Here is a 22,412-nt window from a genome sequence, read left to right as displayed (position 1 = left end):
GGGGAAGGTGTCTTTAGCACATACTGCAATAATTTCTGAGAGGGTTTGAACCTGCATCTCTGACTTCCCAGTACAGTGCTCTAATCACTGCCCTTTGCATTTAATATGATCTTTGGAAAAAGTGGATGGAGAGCCACGTAAGGGAAAGCTTCTGCTTCACTGGGAGACAGGGACTCAGGTGATAAACCAAGGCACAGAGGCATGTGCTCCACAAAATTTCTGTGCTGACAATGGGGTGTGGGTCTGCAGCCTGGCCACAGCCAGGGCCTGGCAGCAGTGGGGGTGGCGACGGCATGATTTCTGTGCTGACGGCATGGCACAGGGCTGCAGGATGGCTAGAAAAGCATGGCCAGTGCCCAGCAGCACTGGGGGCAGTGGTGGCAGCATAGAGTTGTGCCCCTCCACTGTTAACACTTAAGCATCAGCTGTGTCAGGGCCTTTTCCCTGACATGTCAGAAGCTACACACTCTTTGGTTTGCTTTCCTCTCCTTGGCCCCACATACCTCTCTCCTGTGGCCACTAAGGGGCCAGCTTCTGAAGAAGAGCGCCTGTATAATGGCTGACCTGTGCCATGGTGGGCAGAGGGCTGTGCTAGCAGGACAGAATGCACAGATTCAACCTCCTCTGTGAGAGCGGGGTTTAGAACCCAGGTCTTCTAGTTTCCTGGGTGGGAAACCTAGCCATTTAGACTGGTGGATGGGGGGAAGCGGAAGAAGAGGACCGTCCTACCCTTTGACCAAGTGGCTGACTCCTATTACTCAGTGTTTTTTTTATCAACTACATTTTTGGGTGTTTAAAGGCCCCTGTGTGTCCAGAAGGGGCATGCATATATATGTAGCCAAAGTGCAGCCTACTGCCATATCCAGTTTGTGAGTGTAGATGATTATGTATGCACAGAAGCTATGTGGTCATGAATAGTGTTCCTACCTGAGGTGTAAATGGCATTTTTGGCACTCGGATAGGAAGGGAATGGAATATCACCCTTGGTTCTACCCTCGATATATATGGCAACATATATATCAAGGGTCTGAAAAGACTGCTGGGTTATTACTACCACTTGAGGAAAAGAGGCAGTTTTACACTGCAGAAACATTTCATAGAGATGTAAGGCTGGAAGGAACCTCAAGAGCTCATCTAGTCCAACCAGGGATTGAATGGTGCAAACCTGGTGTTATTGGGCATTTACAGACATGCTCCAGGAGGTGGGGGGCGCTTTAATTAGTGCAGCTCTGAAAGCCACGCTAATTAAAAGCACCCAGAGCATCATATGTACCAGTGTCCCTGTGCTGAAAAATAGCGGTGGGGCGCTTTGAACTAAAACTCGTCAACTGAGCTTTAGTTTAAAGTGCCCTGCCACCATTTTTCAGCACAGGGATGCTGATACACATGATGCTGGAGTCTGCTGGAGAATGGTAATTACCACGCTCCAGCAGACGAATTACAGTGGGTCAGAGCAGCCTCCCTGCACATGTATAGGAGCACATTAGCACCATGCTCTAACCGAGCTACTTGTTCTTGCCTAATATATAACACAATAGAAGCTGTTAGGAAATTGGCATTACAGGTGAAAAAGTGGGTAGGGAACAGGCAAAAAGATTTTCATATAAATTGTAGGTAAGGCAGAATTATGAAATAGCCAACCTTTGGTCTGGTTTTCAGCACTTTGTAACACATTAGTGAAAGCTGGACCTTCATGGTAACTGATTCTTCCATTTGACTCTGTTTCACACAGACCTGAACTAGTTTTTGAGCTGCAGAGGAAAGATAATATGAATGTCAGTAAAATTAAGGGTAAACTCACAAACTGGAAGATATGACTACTAAACAATTCCTAAGAAGTATAATTTGAATGTATAGCAATTCATGTTAAATATTTGCCTGTGAATTTTCAGATCCGTGTAGGACTAGAATATGATACACATTGGGCACATCTACATGTGCATTTAAATGTGCAGTAGCCTATTCTACTGTGCTTTAAAGTGGCTTGTAAAAATTGTGCTAATACACTAATGCACAATAGAATAGGCTATTGCACATTAAATGTCACCTAAAAAGTGTGTGCTTGCTCTACTGCGCATCAGCACAGCCTAATGTGCATTTATTTAGTACCTCATAATGGAGGTACTACATTTAATGTGCATTAGGAAAAGCACCTTAATGCATGTGTAGATGCCCCCATTATGAAGGAAAGAAAGAGGAGCACTTATCCGTTTCTAGGATAATAACATTAAGGATGGATTGAAACACACTAATATTATTTACATTCTGTTCCATTCCATTTATGTTCTTGCATCATACCTACCACCAGTGTATTAGGTTAGCATTAAAAATAATGGAAAGCAAACTAACTTCAACATGTGATAAGAACATTTTGATTTATAAACAATCCCAGGATTTATTTCTAAATGCATTTTAGGGTGCATATAATGGACTAAACACAGAATACTGGACTCTAAACTTCTATTTTACTAGCAGAAAAGATAGGGTATGGGTAGTGGGTGAGTAAACTGCCCAGCCAGTGTGCTTCAACCTTGAATTGGAAGGACCTCCTGAGCTAAGAATAGCCCAGTCTTCATATCCAGTTAATCTTTGGCCCCTCTACTGTACATGCCAATTAAGTTTGTGCCCTAATAACCTCTTCTCATAAAATCATAGAAAATTAGAGTTGGAAGGGACCTCAGGAGGTCATCTAGCCCAACCCCATGCTCAAGGCAGGACCATCTCCAACTAGATCATCCAAGCCAAAGCATTGTCTAGCTGGGTCTTAAAAACCTCCAAGGATGGAGAGTCCACTACCTCTCTGGGTAACCTGTTCTGGTGTTTTACTACCCTCCTAGTAAGAAAATTCTTCCTAATATCTAATCTAAACTTCCCTTGCTGCAACTTGAGACCGTTGTTCCTTGTTCTGTCATCTACCACCACTGAGAATAGTCTCGCTCCATCCTCTTGTGAAGGCCTCTTCAGTTACTTGAAGGCTACTATTAAATCCACTCTCTGTCCCCTCTTCTCTAGACTAAATAAGCCCAGTTCCCTCAGCCTCTCCTCGTAAGTCATGTGCCCCAGCCCCCTCACCATTTTTGTTTCCCTCCACTGGACCCTCTCCAATTGGTCCACGTGCTTTCTGTAGTGGGGGGGCCAAAACTGAACACAGTACTCCAGATGTGGCCTCACCAGTGTTGAATGGAGGGGAATAATCATGTCCCTTGACCTACTGATAACACTCCTACCAATGCAGCCCAGTATGCCGTTAGGAACAAGGGTGTACTGTTGGCTCATAGTCAGCCAAACTGTGTCTACTGTAACCCCCAGGTCCTTTTCTGCAGAGCTGCTGCCCAGCCAATCAGCCCCCATCATGAATGGGATTTGTCTGTCCTAAGTGCAGAACTTTGCATTTGTCCTTGTTGAACCTCATGAGATGTCTTTTGGCCCAATCCTTCAATTTGTCTGTTACTCTGAATCCTAGCCCTACCCTCCAAAATATCTATGACTCCCCCCAGCTTGGTGTCATCTGCAAATTTGTGGAGGGTGCACTCTATGCCATCTTCCAGGTCATTGATGAAGACATAGAACAAAACTAGCCCCAGGACCGACCCTTGGGGCACTCCACCTGATACCAGCTGCCAACTAGACATTGAGCCATTTGATTACTACCCTCTGAGCCCAATGCTCCAGCCAGTTTTCTATCTACCTTACAATCCATTCATCCAGCCTGTACTTCCTTAGCTTGCTTGCGAAAATGTTGTGGGAGACCATATCAAAAGCCTTGCTAAAATCAACGAATCCACTGGTGTCCCCACATCCACAGAGCCAATCACCTCATCATAGAAGGCAATCAGGTTGGTCAGGAATGGCCCTTTCCCTTTCTTAAATATGGATACTATATTTGCCCTTTTCCAATCACCCAGGACCTCTCCTGATCACCATGAGTTTTCAAAGATGATGGCCAGTGGCTCTGGATCTCATTAGCCAACACCCTGAGCACCCTTGGGGGCATCCTGTCCAGTCCTATGGACTTGTATATGTCCAGCTTTTCTAAATAGTCCCTAACCTGTTCTTTCACCACTGCGCTGCCTGGTGTAGTAAACAGCCTGTGAAGACTGAGGTGAAGAAGGCATTGAGTACTTCAGCCTTTTCTGCATCCTCCGATACAAGGTTGCCTCCCCCTTTCAGTAAGGGACCCACACTTTCCCTAATCCTCCTCCTGCTACTGACATACTTATAGACACTCTTCTTGTTACCCTTCACACCCCTTGCTAGCTGCAACTCCAGTTGCGCTTTGGCCTTCCTGACTTCATCCCTGCATGCCCAAGCAATGCTCTTATACTCCTCCCTATTTATATGTCCATATTTCCACTTCTTACAAGCTTCCTTTTTGTGACATAGTTTACTGAAGAGTTCCCTGCTAAGCCAAGCTGGTCTTCTACTATACCTGCTAGCCTTCCTGCACATTGGGATGGTTTGTTCCTGCGTTCTCAGTAATACTTCTTTAAAGTACAGCCAGGAAATGATCTGAGATTACTAAGTCATTTCAGATTTGCCATTAAAAAGCTAGTGATTGTTCATGTCTTTTGATTATCTTTGACCTGGGCTGTATTGAGACTGATGAGACTGATCAGAGATTCCACATTACATTATAAAGCTCAGCTCCTTAAGCAATTCCACCTTCTTGTCAAAATAACATGAAATGGTTAACTTGCTACAAAACATATCACATACATACACAGTACAAACACACAAAATGCCAAGTCAGTATGTTGGAAGTAAGTTGCATACGCTCACACCAGTGCCTTGCTCCAAAAGCAGTCCCTTTGGCAGTATGGAAAATGCCCATAGAGTAAGGTAGGGGTGACTGCAGTCCTGGTGTTAAAACATTAAATATGAGTTTTCATCACTAAAAGATTACAATAATAAGTTAAGGAGGAATGAGCACTGAATGCCTTTGGCCAAGCTCAACCATCCTAATGATGGACCACTGTGACTCAGTAAAAACTAACTGGTCTACACCATGTCGGTGCATTCCAGGAAGCACAAGGTTGAACATGCACCATCTATACCAGTACACTGACATGTTACAGAGCTGGAACATGATCCAAAAGGCTGCTTCAGACTTGTCTAGTGTCTGTTTTTAAGCGTGCAGTGTCCCAAAGTTCTGAGAGCAGGCACTGGGAATGAGTCTGGAGGAGCTTCAGGGATGAATCTGTTTATTTGAAGGACATCTGGGGCATGTCAGCAGACTTGGACAGGAGGGGTATGGTTAGGCCATCCTCCCCCAGGACCCATCACTGATGAGTATAGCATGTCTCTCATTTGCATAGTCAAACACACTCACAGGATTAATGCCCAAAAGCCACCCCTTCTGTGTTTCCTACCAGAGTTTGCCAATGGGGCCTGCTCTTTAAATTGTACCTGTGATACAATTTGTTGCAATTCAGAACACCACCAACTGAATGTTCATGCTTCTAGTTTCTACTCTGTTATCTAATCATGCTAACTAGTATTTTGAGATCTCTACAAAATAAATAAATACAGAAATATCCAAATAAGCCAGCAATGTTGCTAGGAAAGAACGTTTAAGCAGTGATGCATTTAAGAACAGTGGCCAACCTTTTTGACATGCACGCCACAAGTTAAGCCCTGGCCCTTCCCAGAGTGCTGCTCTGATCCCTGCCCACCAGAGTCATACCTGCTAGAGTTTTCTTCCTGGGATGCCAGAATAGAGATAAGGAGACTCAGCTAAGGAGACAGTCCAAGTGACCAGGGGAGCAGCAAACAGGGAGAAGCAAACAGGACAGCTTGCAAGCAGTTTGCAGGTCAGTTTGCCACCCCTCTCTTTAAAGGGGAGGCTGTAAGATAAGATTCTTTTTTTTATATGTAATTAAAACTAACTGACATAGTTTTATTTTAAGCAGCTACAACTCAACAGCTAAGCCAAGACTTAAACCCCATGTTTAACTAGAGTCCAGAGCAGGGGGAAGTTTGCTAGGGAGTTTGCTTGGAAACTCTTTCATATTCCTTCACTGTAAGCTTGCTGAGACAAAAGAGGTTTGTAGAGAAAAGGGAACCTTTCAGGATCCAGGAACAGCAAACAGACCAATTATAGAGGAGTTTGCTAGGGAAGGTCTGCTGGAAAAGAGAGGCAGCAGGTTAGAAGACCCAGAGAGATGGCTGGAGGACACCACAATCTCAGAGCTACTGCCACTTCCAGAACTTCCTTTCCTTCCACCTGTGCAGTGTCTGTCCAGGCAGGACTACAGACTGTTGAGGCGTCCACCTAGGTCCTGGTTTGGTGCTGTGCAGACTGCGGCTTGCAGGTTCCTTCCAGTATCAGCCAGGTGGGGGAGTGCCTGTGACGTGAGGGGCGCCTTCTGGTGGTGTCCCTTAGGGAGTAGGCAAGAGAGCTACAGGAGGAGGTAGCAAGGCTCCGAAGAATCCTCTGCCATGAGGACTTCATCAGTTCCATGCTGGAGGAAACCTTTAGGACTGTGGAAGAAGGACTGCCACAGGTAGTGCTAGAGAAGGAAGAGGGCATAGATTCCCAGGAAGGTGGAAGTTTGTGACCTCTGGCAGCAAAAGGAAGTTGTCATCCCCATCTGCAGTGGTTTGCCTGGAGAACAGATAGTGAGCACTAGCAACAGAGGAGGAAGAGTGCATTGAATTGGTGGAAGAGGCAAGGCCAGGAATCCCCAAGGTGGGGAGGATTGAGACCACTACCATGAATAGGAAGCGATGGGTGGTGGTAATTGGAGACCTGCTTCTGTAGGTGATGGAGGGATCTATCCACTGGCCTAACTTGTTGTTCTGGGAAGTATGCTGCTTGCCTGAAGCCCAGATCCTAGATGTCACGGAAGGATTACCAAGACTCATGAGACCTCATGACTACCCCAAGCTGCTCATGCATGTGGGCACCAATGATACTGCCAGGGGTGACTGTGACCAGATCAAGAGTGACTACAGGGCTCTGGGTGCAAGGATGAAGGGGACAGGGGCACAGGTGGCCTTCTCCTTAATCCTTCTGGTCAAGGGAAAAGGCCCTGGCAAGAACAGACGCATCCTGCAAATCAATTCATGGCTGTCCAGGTGGTGTCACCAGCAGGGATTTGGCTTCTTTGACCACAGGATGTCATTCCAAGAAGGATTGCTAGGAAGAGACGGGATCCACCTGACGAAGAGAGAGAAGTGCATTTTTGCACATAGGCTCACTTACATAATGAGGAGAGCTTTAAACTAGGTTTGCAGGGGGATATAGAGCGAAGCCCTGAGGTAAGTGGGGAACCTGGAAGAAGCAGAAGCAGGAAGGGGCAAAAGGGGAGGCCTCATTCTTCCTGAGAAACTAGGACAATCGGCTAGTCATCTCAGGTGTCTTTACATGAATGCACAGAGCCTGGGAAACAAGCAGGAAGACCTGGAAGTCCTTGCACAGCCAAGAAACTATGATATTGCAATAACAGAGACTTGGGATAGCTTGCACGACTGGAGCACTGTCATGAATGGGTGAATGGGTACAAACTATTCAAGCAGGACAGGCAGGGGAGAAAAGAGGAGGAATTGTGTTGTATCTAAAAGAGCTGTATGATTGCTCAGAGCTCCAGTATGAAACTGGAGAGAGGCCTGTCAAAAATCTCTGGGTTAAGGTTAGGAGGGCGAGCAACAAGGGTGATGCTGTGGTGGGTGTCTACTATAGACTACCAGACCAGGAGGATGATGAGGTAGATGAGGCTTTCTTCAGACAACTAGTGGAAGATTCCAGATCACAGGCCCTGGTTCTCATGGAGGGATTTAAATCACCCTGATACCTGCCGGGAGGGCAATACAGCAGTGCACAGGCAATCCAGGAAGTTTTTGGAGAGCGTTGGAGATAAATTCCTGGTGCAGATGTTGGAGAGACCAACTAGGGGCCATGCTCTTCTTGATTTTCTGCTCACAAACAGGGAAGAATTGGATGAATGGACTGTAAGATGGACAGAAAGCTGACTGGATCATTGGCCTCAAAAGGCAGGGATCAAGGTATCAAGATCTAATTGGTAACTGGTATTAAATGGAGTGCCCCAGGGGTCAGTCCCGGGGGCCAGTTTTGTTTAATATCTTCATCAACAACCTGGAAGATGGGATGGATTGCACCCTAAGCAAGTTTGTGATTAACACCAAGCTGCGGGGTGTAGAAGATACACCAGAAGGTAGGACTAGGATTCAGAGTGACCTAGACAAATTGGAGGACTGGGCAAAAGAAATCTCATGAGGTTCAGCAAGGACAAGTGGACCGAAAAATGCTCCACTACAGACTTTGGACCAACTGGCTAAGCAGCAGCTCTGCAGAAAAGGACCTGGGGGTTACACTGGACGATAAGCTGGATATGAGTCAGCAGTGTGCCCTTGTTGCCAAGAAGGCTAACAGCATACTGGGCTGGATCAGTAGAAGCAATGCCAGCAGATTGAGGGAAGTAAGTATTTCCCTTTATTCTGCACTGGTGAGGCCACATCTGGCATACTGTGTTCAGTTTTGGGCTCCCCACTATAGAAAGGATGTGGACAAATTGGAGACAGTCCAATGGAAGGCAATGAAAATTATTAGGGGGCTGGGGCACATGACTTCTGAGGAGAAGCTGAGGGAACTGGGCTGATTTAGTCTGTGGAAGAGAGAACTTAAGGGGTATTTGATAGCGGCCTGTGACAGGGGGCCTTCCCAGGGCTAAATCATGAGTTAGCCCACCCACCTGCCTAGGGCAGTCTGCCCTGACTCTCCTGCCATGACTTGAATGTTATTCTGATATATTAAGCAGGAGGCTGCCCATTCACTACCCCAATGCCAGGGGGTGCTATCCACGGCTCCAAACCTTCCCTATACCATGGACCATGCTCCCTACACCGTGGCCTATGCCTTGCAGATGGCATCCACATTATTACTGTTGCTCCCTGGTCTAAGGCCGGAGCAAACTCAGTCCTTTGTTGGTCTCATTCACCCACACTCACTCACGCTGCCCCCTCTCACAGGGGCCTCTAACATACCAACCATTACTGGGCCACTCTCTACTGCCTTTGCTCCCCTTGAGCAACCCCTTTGGGCTTGACTACTCCCTCTCTGGCACTACCACGCAGCAACTTCAGATCTCGTGAGTTCACCTACTCTGCATGGCGTTGCCTTGTGCTGACACTGGACTGCTGTTGCCCCAAGCCGCCCCACTGGGCAAATGGTTTCATGCACACACACTTGGGGCTGACCCATGTACTACCCTTCAGGACACCCACACAGCCCTACTCAGTAAACCCCTGATGCAGTCCTTCAAGCTGCCCTGTGCAGCCCCATTCTGCACCCAACTAGCACAGTCTTTCAGGTGCCCCAGTTACACCCTACTCTGTGTGGGCCCTCAAACTACACATGGCAAGCTACCCCTCTGGGGCCTCTGGGATCTCAGACCCCTGTTGGGCTCAGGTGCCTCATTATTAGCATTCCTGGCCCACACTGCTCCTGCTACTCTCATCACTACCCACCACATGGTGGGGGCCAGGGTTAAGGTGCCCCTACCCACCTTTCCCCAAGGAGGGTACCTGGTTTGGTATTTCTTAGGGGCTGTCCTGCTACCAACAGCCCTGCCAGGCCCCCCTTCCCTGGCAGAGTGCAGTTTTAGGTCATGCCCAGGACCAGGAGTCTCCAACCATCCGCATAGCTCCTGCCCCTAACTCCAAGATGTTCCAGGAGCAATAGCTCAGCTGGCTGATGTTACTGCCTTGGCAGCTGGCAGCAGATTGCTGCCTCTGCCTGGCTTGCCAAAGTTTGAAAATGGGCACTTCAATCAAGCACCTGCCAGCCACCTGCCTCCAGCCCTTAAAGTGGCAGGCACTCAAAGATGCACTGCCAAACAGTCTTTAACTACCTGAAGCACAGCCTTCAACTACCTAAAGGGAGGTTCCAAAGAGGATGAAGCTAGATTGCTTTCAGCGGCGACAGATAACAGAACAAGGAGCAATGGTCTCATGTTGCAGCAAGGGAGATTTGTGTTGGATATTAGGAAAACCTTCTCATGAGAAGGGTGGTGAAGCACTGGAACAGGTTACGTAGAGAGGTGGTACAATCTCCATCCTTGGAGGTTTTTAAGGTCTGGCTCAACAAAGCCCTGGCTGGAATGATCTAGTTGGGGATGGTCCTGCTTTGGACTAGATGACCTCCTGAGGTCCCTTCCAGCCCTAATTTTCTACGATTCTAATCCTCCAGCCATGCAGAGTAGAGTGGGGGTAGAACACAGGTTTGAGAGACGTGTCACTGCAAAGAGCCAGATGAATAGAATCAAAGTAGTAGAGCTGGAAGGGACTTCTGAAGGTCATCTAGTCAACCCTCCTGCCTGAGGCAGGATCATCCCTATCCAAGCCATACCATACAAATATTGTCTAACACATTTCTAAAACTATACAATCAACCCTGTCATAAAACCACAAGGCACAGCACCCTAACCTGCCACAGGTAATGCAGGGGGGCAATGGCAGCCAGTATCTTGCAGCTGCAAGGATTGCACAAATATGCAGCAGGAGTACTAGCACACCCCAGTCATAAGCCCAAGCTTTGGCTGCAGCCAACAACCAATGCATCTGAGGAAGGTGAACCCCTTCCTTCCCCCTCTACCCCAGATGTATATAGCAACAGGAAGGGGAAAATAATTCCTTCCTAGTCCCATGTAGTAACCAGCAAAGCTTAAAAGCGTGGGAAATATTCATAGTAGATAATAAGCATAGCTGCTTCTATATCCTCCCTGACCAATGCTTATCCATCCTCTTCTTAAACACCTCCAAAGATGGAGATTCCACAGCTTCCCTTGGTAGTCTATCATCTACCTCATGGTTCTAACAGTGAAGACATTTTTCCTGTTATCTATTCTAAACCTACATTGCTGCAACTTCAAGCAATTGGTCTGTGTCCAGCTTTCTGAAGCAATGGAAAAAAAAGGTGTTCTCTCTTTTTATGGCAGCTCTTCGGATATTTTCAGACTACTATCATGTCCCCACTTAAGCATCTTTTCCACAAGTTAAAACATGCCTATTTCCTTAAACCTCTTCTTGTATGGCTTGTATTTCAAGTCCTTTATTATTTTTGTCGCTTAACTCTGGACCCTCTTTACCTTCTCCATGTCCTTTTTTAAATGTGGAGCCCAAAACTGAACACACTACTCCAGATGGGGCCTAAGCAGTGCTGACTAAACAGGGACTATCACCTTCCATGTCTTGCTCCTAATCTTCCTCTTGATGCACTCCCAAACTGCATTTGTCTTTTGTGCAGCTAAATCACACTGCAGTCTCATGCTGGATCTGGGATCCACCAGGACTCTTAGATCCCTCTCCATAGTGCTGCCATCCAGCCAGGTGTCACTCATTTTGTCTGTGTAATTTTTTATTCTTCTTCTTGAGGTGCAGCATTTTGTATTTGTCATCACTAAACTTATTCCTGATAACACCAGCCCAGGCTTCCAATCTGTCAAGATCCTTTTGAATTGTGCTCCCATCCTCCAAGGCGCTCACAATCCTTCCCAAGTTAACTCTATTATGGTGCTGTGTAACAGGATCCTGCTCCAGGGGTGGCTGTGATGCCCCTGGAGTCTCCTCAGCCCTCATCAACTTTGCTCTCTTCTGGACAATCTCTACTTCTCCCCACCTGCTGTGCCTTGATGTATTTGTCTTTTAGAAAAAGGGAGGCTGACCCAGGGTTTCCCAAGTCAGATCTCACACTCTTGAACTTGGGTGTCTCCACTCTGCACCTTAAGGGCTAATCACATGGCTCCAACTGTCCTTCACACCATGTCTCGTAGCTTTTCTCATTTGCTATCAAGCTGTTTCTCTCTCCCTGTACCTGGGCACTTTGCCTATCTTGGCTACTCCTGGGTGAGGCCCTGGATCCCTGACCCTAATCTCACTTATCATGAGGCACTGGGCCCCTGGGCCTGAATCTGCCCTTCTCTGAGTTACAGGTCCATGACCCTGTTGGTTTCCTGCAGTGGCCTCTCTTGGACCTTTGACCTCTCCAGGGCCCTGGCCCTGCTCCTAGGCCAGTTGAGATCTCCAGGCTCCCTGGCCCCAGCAGTCTGTGGCTGTGGTCCCTCCTTGACCTTTGGCAGCTCCTGGGCTCTGACCCTGCTCCTAGGCCAGTTGAGACCTCTGGGCTCCCTGGCCCTACCCACCCCGCCTCAGCTATGAGTTGCTGACTCTGCCTCTCACCCCTTGCAGGCTATGGGTTCCTGACCCTCCTTGCTCTCACAACTATCTTCCTGCTTACCCCAGCTTAGGTATTTGCAAGAAGCCTGGCTGCAGCCCTGTTGTTCAGTTCTTTAAGTCTTAGCTACTAGGATCAGACTATTGTATCAGCTCAGGCTCTGGGCTTATATCCTGTAAGCCCAGCCCCTCTGGGGTCAAATGATTCCCGATTGCCTCCTGCAGCACTTGTAGACAGCTCTATCTGCAGTCTGTCTTCTCTTAAAGTAGCAGGAGCACTAAGGCTCCTGCTATACCCTGCAACCACCAATTTTATATGGCGAGTGAGTATTCAAAGCCCCTGAATGCAGGGCATGGGAAGGGTTAACTTGGCTCTTGATGGTGACACCTGACATCTTTCAGCAGCATCCTTCCCCTGCTCTGCTGAATCTGGAGTCTCCTGCCTCCATTCTTCAACCTCCCATTACTGAGGGCTCATGTGTCACAAGCTGCAGCTGCCTGTGCCACTTTTGGCACATGTCACAGGCTGGCCACTATGATTTAGAATAATCTGCGTTTTTAACAAGTTTTTTTAACTATAAAGTTCCAGTAATGACACATATTAAGATGTTAATTTAAAAATACTTTGTGTCTATTGGGGATGCCTCTTCAGCTTTCTGTTTTGTTTTCATGAGCAGACTTTTCATCTTCATCTCCATGACAGAAGGAAGCAGAAGTGGCACCACTATGCAGAATAAGGACAGCTTAGGTGGTAATATTGCTCCTGAAGGGGACTTCTTTTTTTGTCCAAAAAGAAACTTAAGTTTGCCTTGAAACTGCATTGTCTGTTATATAAACAAACACAAGAAAATACCCGTCAGTATTCCACATATAAAACATTTTACTTGATACTTTGTTCTACAGATTGCAATGCTCGAATAATAATGAGCGTATTCATGTTATGTCAATTCTCAGACAGAGACCTCAATTTTTCGCTATTTTCACACTGTTTAAAATGTGGTTGGCAGAAAAATCAACCCAAACAAGGTCATTGGACATAACATTAATGATAGAGTGAGACTTTTAAAGCTGCCTTTTATCCCCCTGTGTGACTAGAGCAAAAGTTCTCCATTGTTAGCCCAGACAAGTAGCTGATGACACCATATGTAGCTATTTCCTGTATCATTTAGCCTGGAGCTGGAGTTGGAATTATTTTTCCATGCTCTAATCTGTCCAATATGAAGATTCCTGAGTTTTCCTTCTTCTTAATGCTCTATGCTTGTTTTCTTTTCCTATTAATAATTACTGTGTTAAAACATGTCTTTCCTCTGCAAAAAACACCAATAGGATAAAGTCTAGGCACTGGGAAGAATGGTATATAAACTCAATGTGTCAAGATAGTGTGTATGACTCAGAGGGGTCTTCAGACCATGTATGAAGCCCTCAAGCCCTACATACAGTCTGACTGCAGGGATTTAGACAAGTTGGGAGCTTCTTTCTGGGTTTGCCTTCTTCCATATTGTTTCATCCTGGAGTGGGGCACTAAGCAGAGAACAACACTGTTCCTAAGGTTTGAGAAGAAACCCAGGAGACCTGAATTCAGACCATAGATATTTACAGTCTTTTAGGAGAATTCCAAAAGATTTTTCCATTTGACAAATCTGTGAGAGATGATCATGTTGATTTTACTTAATATTTATATTACAGTAGTAGCTAAAAGCTAAAACCGGACAGTATACAAACATATAGTAGATGACAGGTCCTTCCCCAAAGGCAATCTAAAAGTGAGCCGAGCATTTGAATTTAATTTTTTTATTTATGTTTTATATGAATTGAATATGTTAATGCTTTTAAAAAAATAATAAATATTTTTTAAAAGTTATTTGTCTGATGCAGAACAAATGGAACCAAGTCATTGATGACAAAACTAGAACCTAATTCTGTTAATGTTATGGCAGGGAAGAACTAACAAATAAAAAACTAAAAGATGCCTCATCCTAAAAGATCTACCATTCCTCACAAACACATTCCATATCACATGTATTCATTGAGGCTGTTAAGTATAGAGGGGAGAAGGTTATATGCAAGTCTGCTTACTGCTTACTTCAGCTACCTAGATAGTCAACAGAGAGAATTCTTCTTCCTGTCCTATATCAACACATAAACTTTATTCATGTCAGTCTCCCTAGATCAGAGGCCACTTTTGTGATGCCTTTCCTGGGAAAGATTTTGTTCTTATTGCTCAGAGCAAGGGGACTTGTAAAGAAGTGCTAACAAATAGGATTATGCTTTCCATTTTGAGACTGTGAGCTCTGAGACTTCAGAAGTCTCAAACCACACTTTCTCCACAGCTCTTTTCATCTTATCTGTCCCTCCATGTGAAAGATGAAATGGTATAGCATAGAACTTGTGCGTGAACTCATTTGGTTCCAGGCTGAGGTACCAAAAAGATTGAGCAAGACAATCATTTTTCTTCTCTACTTTCTATTTGGAAGAGTCATCATCATGCTATCCTTGATAATGATATTTCTTTTTTTGGGATGGGGAAAGAAAGGATGTACAAAGAAAAGACTTTTAAACTGACTATAAATTAAAATAGTAACTACAGAGTAACAGTATATATTCGTATGCAAAATACGATTTATTTATGTCTTACAATCACATAACTTTCCAGTATGTTCTTGTCTTTTAAGTATTTTATATGTTTTTACTGAGCATTTACAATGCCCTAAAGTAGAAGATGCAACGTTAGTAATATGGGTCTTTAACTTTAGGAATGCTACTTCTGTCCCAATAACAGGACTGTCATTCAGGACAGTTCCAGTGTTCCATTTAGTAATGGCATTACTACTGCTGGGCATGTCTACATGTTCATTAATGCGCTTTAGGTAATGTGCACTAAATCTAGTACCTCCATTGTGAGGCAGTAGAAAAATGCGCATTAGCCTATTTTAATGTGCATTCATGAAAAAGCAGTTTTTGTGACACTTTAATGTGGGTTAAAATAGGCTAGTGTGCATTAAAGCACGTGTAGATGTGCCCACTACTACTACTACTATTATAATAAATAATAATGTCGTCATCATAATCTGTTAACTATTACTTTTACGGTTACTAATACTACTACTAATAAAACCAATGGTGTCACTCAGAGATCCTCCTAAAATTGTCTCTCACCCTAATGCATAAAACATGCGCTTGGGTTCATTTTAGTCATTTCAATCAGTATTACTCAATCATAGTTCGTCACAAAATTATACTTACAAGAAAGCCAGAAGTACTGTCCAACAGGCAGCGAACTCGACAGATGAAACAGCGAGTTAAAAAAGAAGAATAGTCTGTTGTCACACCATCAGATTCTTGTGCTTTAAACAATTTCCTGAGCATATGATCTTCTCCTACAAACAACAATGTGCCAATATATGTCAGGGCATAGTCTTAACTGAGAATGAAAATGTTATATACTGATTTGGCCACACAGTAAGTGAAATTACTAAAAAAATGTATTGTATAGAATATTAAATGTAAATATTCAAAGCTATTTATAGTAATTGCCTAATATAGCTTGTTCAATTAAATTAACTTTCCTGGGTGAACTTTAACTTTCTTAACTTCTAGTGATTTTTAGCCATAAAAAAATCAATCTTGAATAACAAAGCTTTTTGCCTTTGAAAATGACAAAAAAGGAAGAAAATGAGGAGGAAATGCAAATGAAAGACTAATAGGTGCCAGTCAGTCAAATTTCAGTCAGTGTCTCCTTGGTTCTTTAATAAACCATATATCAGTTATGAAGCAAAAGTGCTCCATTTTTGCTGTATGCATTTTTCAAGAGCAACTATTTCTCCAGAGTGCTGAACTCTGAGATTTAATTAAATTCTCTCTCGTACAAACCAAGAACAAAATTTCAAAATGTTCATACCTTTGCAAATATCCAAACAACATATAGTCTTCAGAGTTCAGGAAATATTCACTTCATTGGGTTTCATTAAAAAAAATATTTATTTCTTCCCTGCTTCCTAAAAGACCAACTGAATTCACATTTTTTAAATTTCTGGGGAATTTGAAAGGGCATGCAAGACCTCCCACTTGACTAGTGTTACTGGCCAGATTCTTTCTACCTACCTACGTGTGATTTATCAGATTCCAGTTATTTACAAAGTTAACAAAGGTGTAACGCACCTAATACATTTTATCTGTACTATAGCAGGCTAAAAGAAGCTGACAACATATGTTTCAAACAATGAATAACCCTACAAGACTTATCACTAGGTCACTTTTAGGAAGGACCCACAAGTTAGATTTCCAAATGTCATTCCACCTCATTGTGGGTGCTTCCACTGTGTGCGCTTCCTCATTGTGCATGCTCCCTTAAAAGTACCTAACAGCCAGGACCTTGCAAGAGGCAAGGCTGGTGGGGGATATCTACATCACTGTTGTATTCTTCTTACAGAATGAATCAGGGAACTTTAATGTCCCAAAGCAGTCATGATTTCTGTTTTATCCCTCATCTGACAAAAAGGACAGGGTGCCTTCACATCATGCTGGGGTAGTCATGTCTCTGAGAATTAATGGGCTACTGTGCCCGCATAGAATACATCTACGCCACATCCCTGGCAAAGGATGGACTTAGGATGGACTTAGGAAGGACTGGCTTCAGCACACCCTGCTCACCTGTTTGTGTTCACAGGTGCCAAACATGGGAGTCCAGCAGTGAAGCCACTTCAGTGGCAACCCCTGCAGCTGCTCTCAAGTGCATTGAAGACAGAGACCTCCAGAGGGCTCCCTTGGAGAAGCTTTGCCACTACATTTCTGGGTTTGGCAGGTGGGAGTGGGTAGGGGGAGCAGGATCACAAGCATCAATCCCCCAAAACTATCAACTACATGATGTAGAAAAACCCTTACCCTCCAAAAGTGCCCTGTCCTAACTTCTCATGGGAAAGCAAACTGGATGACAGCAACAGAGATACTGCTGGGGTGGTACCGTTCTGAACATTTTACACAAGATATTTTTTGAATGGATTGAGATAAATACTGATATCTTGCTTAATGAAAACAAGAGCTAAGCATAGGTAACTATTTATATGGATGCTAAGAACATCCCTAGCTACATTAGATAGGAAAGAAGTAGAAACTCTCATGCTTCAAGCATAAGCCAGCTTCTAGTGGTCCAGAGTTAGGAAAACAACTCTCTTATGATCTGAAGAGCTGATTACATTGTACAGGTCCACCACAAGCTTTTCTGCACTTTTCTTTTAAGGATCTGGCTCTAACCAAGGTCCACCAGACTAGGTGGACCACTGTTCTGAAGCAGTAGAACAATTCCTGTATCTCCAGTGAACATTATGTATGCTCACCTGTTTCAGTTGGTAAATGTTGTCCAGACTCCACCTGTGGAGGATTCATGGCCCAATGCAGTTGTCTACAGAAATCTTGGCGATCATCCACATGGATGTAATCATATATGTTTTGGTGCATTACATCTGTCTGAAATTATTACAATAAGAAATATTTAAATTGTAAGCATACTCAATCAGGGGTTCCCATTATCCCAGAGTCCCTATTAGAAGGCTGGCTGCTGGAGATGTGGAGTCAGAGCTAAGACTGCATGAGGAGTGATACTTCTGGATTTCCTGACTTTCACATATTTACTTTTTTTGTTTTAAACTACTTTTTAGCATTAACTCTTAATTTCCTGATTTTGTGTATGTGTAAAATATCAGCCAAAATGTTTTTCTAGTACAGTTTTTTCTGCATTTAGTACTAATAGCTTCCCAGACTTGAATTGTAGGTTTTGACTATGAAACTAAGGGGATAAACTGCAATAAATTCTACATTAGTAGCAATTCATGTCTTCATTAACCAAAGCTTCAGGAGGACAGAGTAGCCAAAACTTCTCCTAAAACCAACATGAACAAGAACAAGAACACATGTTCACACGATTTCTCACAAAATAGGAAAACTCCAGTAAAGATCCTAGTCTGAAGTTGCATTGTAAAAAAAAATCCAGTTACAGTTTACATTTAGTCAACTGTAAAGACACGTGGCAAAACAGTGTATAGTACATGATAGGTTACCCCAAGGAATGAGTGCAAGGAAAACTGTAAGATAGTATGACTTCTAGCAGTCTAAATATTTGTATATGTTTACCTGATGAAAGCCTAGATAATCCACAATAGTTGATGATGCATAAAATATCATTCCATCTGCACTCACCACCAGTGCAAAACCATTCAGTGACTAGAGAAGGGAGATAAAATAAAGAATTTAAAAAATCAGCAAAAAACTACTTTGCTCCCATATAAGAAGTAAAATTTAGTATCACATTTTCTAATCTGTTCTTTCCTAGCTGTCCTATATGGACTAACTACACAGTAGGAAGATGGAACATAAAGTGCTTTCCTGAACAGATATTTATATTATTTAGATCTTCTAAAATAGAGTGCTATTGCCCTGAAGATATGAGGCAGGATCTACAGCATGTTGATTTAGCTTCTCCTATATATTGGATTAAATTCTATTTCCTTTTCACATACCTAAATGTCAGGTCTGTAGCTGTGTAACTGGAACTTACGCACAATTTCAAAACTTGCCTGACAATCCTATTCCTTCCACGCATCTCCACATGCATATGCCTACTTGACAAGTGAAGGAAAGAAGCATAGTGCAAGTGTAGCTACACTGAATCTCTAAATGTGCACAAGTCCCTGAAATTGTGTTTACAGGTATGAAAGTGCCACTTAGGTGACAATGAAACAAGAGCTGGCAATTGCAGATTGAATTCCTCCTTCCTTATACAAAGAGGTGGTTAGCTGTGTTAGTACAAAGTCAGACAGAAGGCAGGAATCTGGCCCTGTTATAGGTACTGAGCACCTTTGAAAGTATGGCTCTGTGTGCTCAGACACCACAGGGTGTGCTATGCCCCATGGAATGTGAAGTAGAAGACCAGAAAAGCCCATGAGAAAGACTTCAAGGACCTGCCAGCATTAGAAATTCTCATTGTTCATGCCAATGAGGGCCAACCTTTTTGGCAGGTGTGCCACAAATTACCCCCATGATCTCCCCAAGTGCCACTCCAATCCCCTTCCACTGCCTGATCTGTTGCTCTGTTTTCTGCTCCCAGCCCTTTGCCCCTTGCCCAATATGCTGCTCTGCCTTCTGCTTCCCTATTTGCCTTCTGTTCTCCCTTTCCCTTCCTCAATCTGCTGCATACACCACATAGAGGTTGCCAGTGCCACCTGTAGCACCCATGTGGCAGGTGGGCTACCCCTAGTTTATGCAACTGGTTTAGCTGAACTGCTGCTGCTCATGGGTTTTCTGTAAGGAAGAGAAGGGTAAACTATGATTGGCACTAGTTTCCCATACTGGCAATGGCTCTGCTAACAGATGTCAACCTTCACTAGATGAAATTGTGCTAATAATTAGTTTCCCCTATTTGCTCTTCCAGCAAAACCAATTGCTGAAATGTGGTTTTTAAGTGGAAACATGGCCATAGATGGTCCTCTACCACTATCACATGAATTAAAAAAACAGTACCAGGAGGTTTACTTCTTCCCATCTATGCCTTTCACCATGCTGAGAGGAATCTCTATGGTTGGTGTCTGTCTTATCCATTAACAATATCAAATAAAATATTTCAACATATGGACAAGAAAGCATTTTTGGCATCTTGTCTTTTTGGACTCTTTTTTGCAGCAATAAAACCAACAATGATATGATGCTAGGAATTTTCTTAAATTTTAAACAGCTGTCAGCCTTTTAATTGGGGTGGACTGGAAATCTCCGCAGAAACTAACTGAGGAGCTTGTGACTTCCTTTATGCTCTTCATGTGTGTTCAAGAAAGCCTACAGCTTTCCCCTACACATTAGCTGAGGCAATGAAAAACAGAGAATGTGTCACAAGAAAAACAAATGGATAAACCAACCCACATCTGGGAACACACAGGTGATACCTTAAAAGCACATGAAATCATCATAAGATTGGACACTGCAGGCTGATGACCATCCCTAATATCCAGCGCTCCTTGGCTTCTACAAAGGTGGAAGCTGTTCAGCAATTCTGGGTGGTAGTTAGCTGGCTTTGGTGGGACATTCTGCTAGGTAAAACAAGCTAGATACAGAGAAGTAGAGCTGGATAGAGAACAAAACCTCAACACTAACATTTCTTGGCCTTGACTTTACGGTTTTCTGTATTTATTAATGTTGTTTCAAAACTTAATGAGAGGCCCGATAATTATCTATTGCAAAGAGTATGCAGGATATTATAGCTAGCCTGATAGATATAGTCTTCCTCTTTTATTTGACACAGCTGGGATAAAGCAGAGAGGGATCTGCCAGATTTAGGGACAAGAAGAAAGCAACAACAATTACGTTAGTAAACTTACTGGGCAAAGGACAACATTTGGCTTCTTAAACCAGTCCAGTTCTCCCTGCTTTTCCTATGGGGTTCTGTATTCACTATTCTCTACAAAATTTTCATTCTAGGCAGAGAGCTTCCATGTTTCTGATCAAGTTCATAAGAGTTTTGTTAGTGGGGGGCAGTAAGGTCCTTCCCCTGCATTTCCTTGAACACACGGGTACACTGGCCAGGACAGTTAGTTTTAGAAGTTACTCTATCATGATGAATGTTCACAGGATGAAATGTTAGACAAGTTTCCATGCACATGTGTCTCCTCAGGTCTAGAAATGAAGCAGACACAGCCTAAACTAAATACCAGGTAAAAAAAAAATGTTTTTTTTTAAATTTAATTTGGAGGAGAATACCCATAACAGCCATGTCATCAACCTGAAAACATCTTTTACCCAGCAAGGACGCTCCAGCAGAGATTGCACCTTTGAACAATCCACCCAAGTACCCTGCACAAGCCTACTATAATAAAGAAAGCAAGCCCTTTATCGTCACATACCAACTCACACTAAAATCTGCCAGAAAGATCATCAAAGAGTGACAGGCTTTATTTGAAGAAGATATTCCCAACCCTCCTCTACTCCTGCCTTTTGAACAACTTCCCAGCCTCATTCAATTCATCATCAGAAGCAAACTCCCCGCTGATCAACAAACACCAAATGGAATAAAACCCTGCTTAAATACCAATGCAAAACCTGAATTGACTCTCAGCCACTTGACTCTTCTGCCGCCACTGGCACCCATGCTGCCTGCTCCCTGACACTGCTTGCCTTGCTGCAGTAGTGAGGAGAAATTAAATTAAGAAAACCCTCCAAAATGAGATACTATACATGGAAAATACATTCTCTATTCTTATACTCCCTCCTAGTCATTTGTTCAAGTTTCCACTTCTTGTAAGCTTCCTTTTTGTGTTTTAGCTCATGGAAGAGTTCCCTGCTAAGCCAAGCTGGTATTCTGTGGATAAGGAGAGAGCAGTGAATATGACATACCTTGACTTTAGCAATGCTTTTGGTACGCCCCCCCCCCCCTCCAGATAATTGTTTTGTTACCCCCCCCCCCCCCCCCACAACATTCTTGCAAACAAGCTAAGGAAGTATGGTTTGAATGAAGGGACTGTAAGGTGGATAGAAAATTGGTTGGATTGTCAGGCTCAGAGGCTAGCAATCACTGGCTCAATGTCTAGTTAGCAGTCAGTATCAAGTGCAGTGCCCCAGGGGTCAGTCCTGGGGCCAGTTTTGTTCAATGTCTTTATCAACAACTTGGAAGATGGGACAGAGTGGATCCTCAGCAAGTCTGAAGATGACACCAAGCCAGGGAGCGTAGTGCATACACTAGAGCGTAGGGCTAGGATTCAGAAAGACCTTGACAAATTGAAGGACTGGAGCAAAAGAAATCTCATGAGGTTCAATAAAGACAAGTGCAAAGTCCTACACTTAGGACAGAAGAATCCCGTGCACCAGTACAGGTTTCTCTCGCTTTATGCAGGTTCTGTATGTGCAAATTCACTCTTATGCAGTGACCCTTTTTATACCAAAAATTTGCTATATGAGAGGTAAATTCACTGTTACGCGATGGGTGTGGTGGAAGCCTGCACTCAGCTGCTTTGTGTGGTGCATTGTGGGAGTGACGTGCACCAAAATATAGTCTCCTGTGTGGATCTGTGCTCCTTGCTTGTTGTCTGTAACACGTGTTTGTGAAGTTGCCATCCCCATTATGATCGTGTCCTGTGCTTGTGTGTATTGTCTGCTGTTGGTGAGTACCAAAATTGTCTTATAAAAGTGATAGAAATGGGTCTAGGGCCAATACAGTCGAGGTCTTGGAATGCATCCCTATTTATTAC

The 22,412-nt window shown here is 43.9% G+C and overlaps 1 protein-coding gene across 1 annotated transcript in view; it reads right to left on the bottom strand.

Moving 5' to 3' along the window:
- Positions 1-22,412, bottom strand: part of AHRR (aryl-hydrocarbon receptor repressor) — a 137,510-nt gene that overhangs the window by 5,678 nt on the left and 109,420 nt on the right. Inside the window, exons 5-9 of the mRNA XM_006021494.2 lie at positions 18,316-18,405; positions 17,523-17,652; positions 15,433-15,566; positions 12,814-13,013; positions 1,642-1,751 (exon numbers count right to left, since the gene is read on the bottom strand). Coding sequence (XP_006021556.1) covers positions 1,642-1,751; positions 12,814-13,013; positions 15,433-15,566; positions 17,523-17,652; positions 18,316-18,405 — 664 coding nt within the window. The remainder of the gene's footprint in view (positions 1-1,641; positions 1,752-12,813; positions 13,014-15,432; positions 15,567-17,522; positions 17,653-18,315; positions 18,406-22,412) is intronic.

This window comes from Alligator sinensis, unplaced genomic scaffold (genome assembly GCF_000455745.1).
Source record: "Alligator sinensis unplaced genomic scaffold, ASM45574v1 scaffold386_1, whole genome shotgun sequence".
NCBI classification, from domain to species: Eukaryota; Metazoa; Chordata; order Crocodylia; family Alligatoridae; genus Alligator; species Alligator sinensis.
Note: the sequence above shows the minus strand (reverse complement) of the source record. Positions and strands in the feature narration are given on the sequence as shown.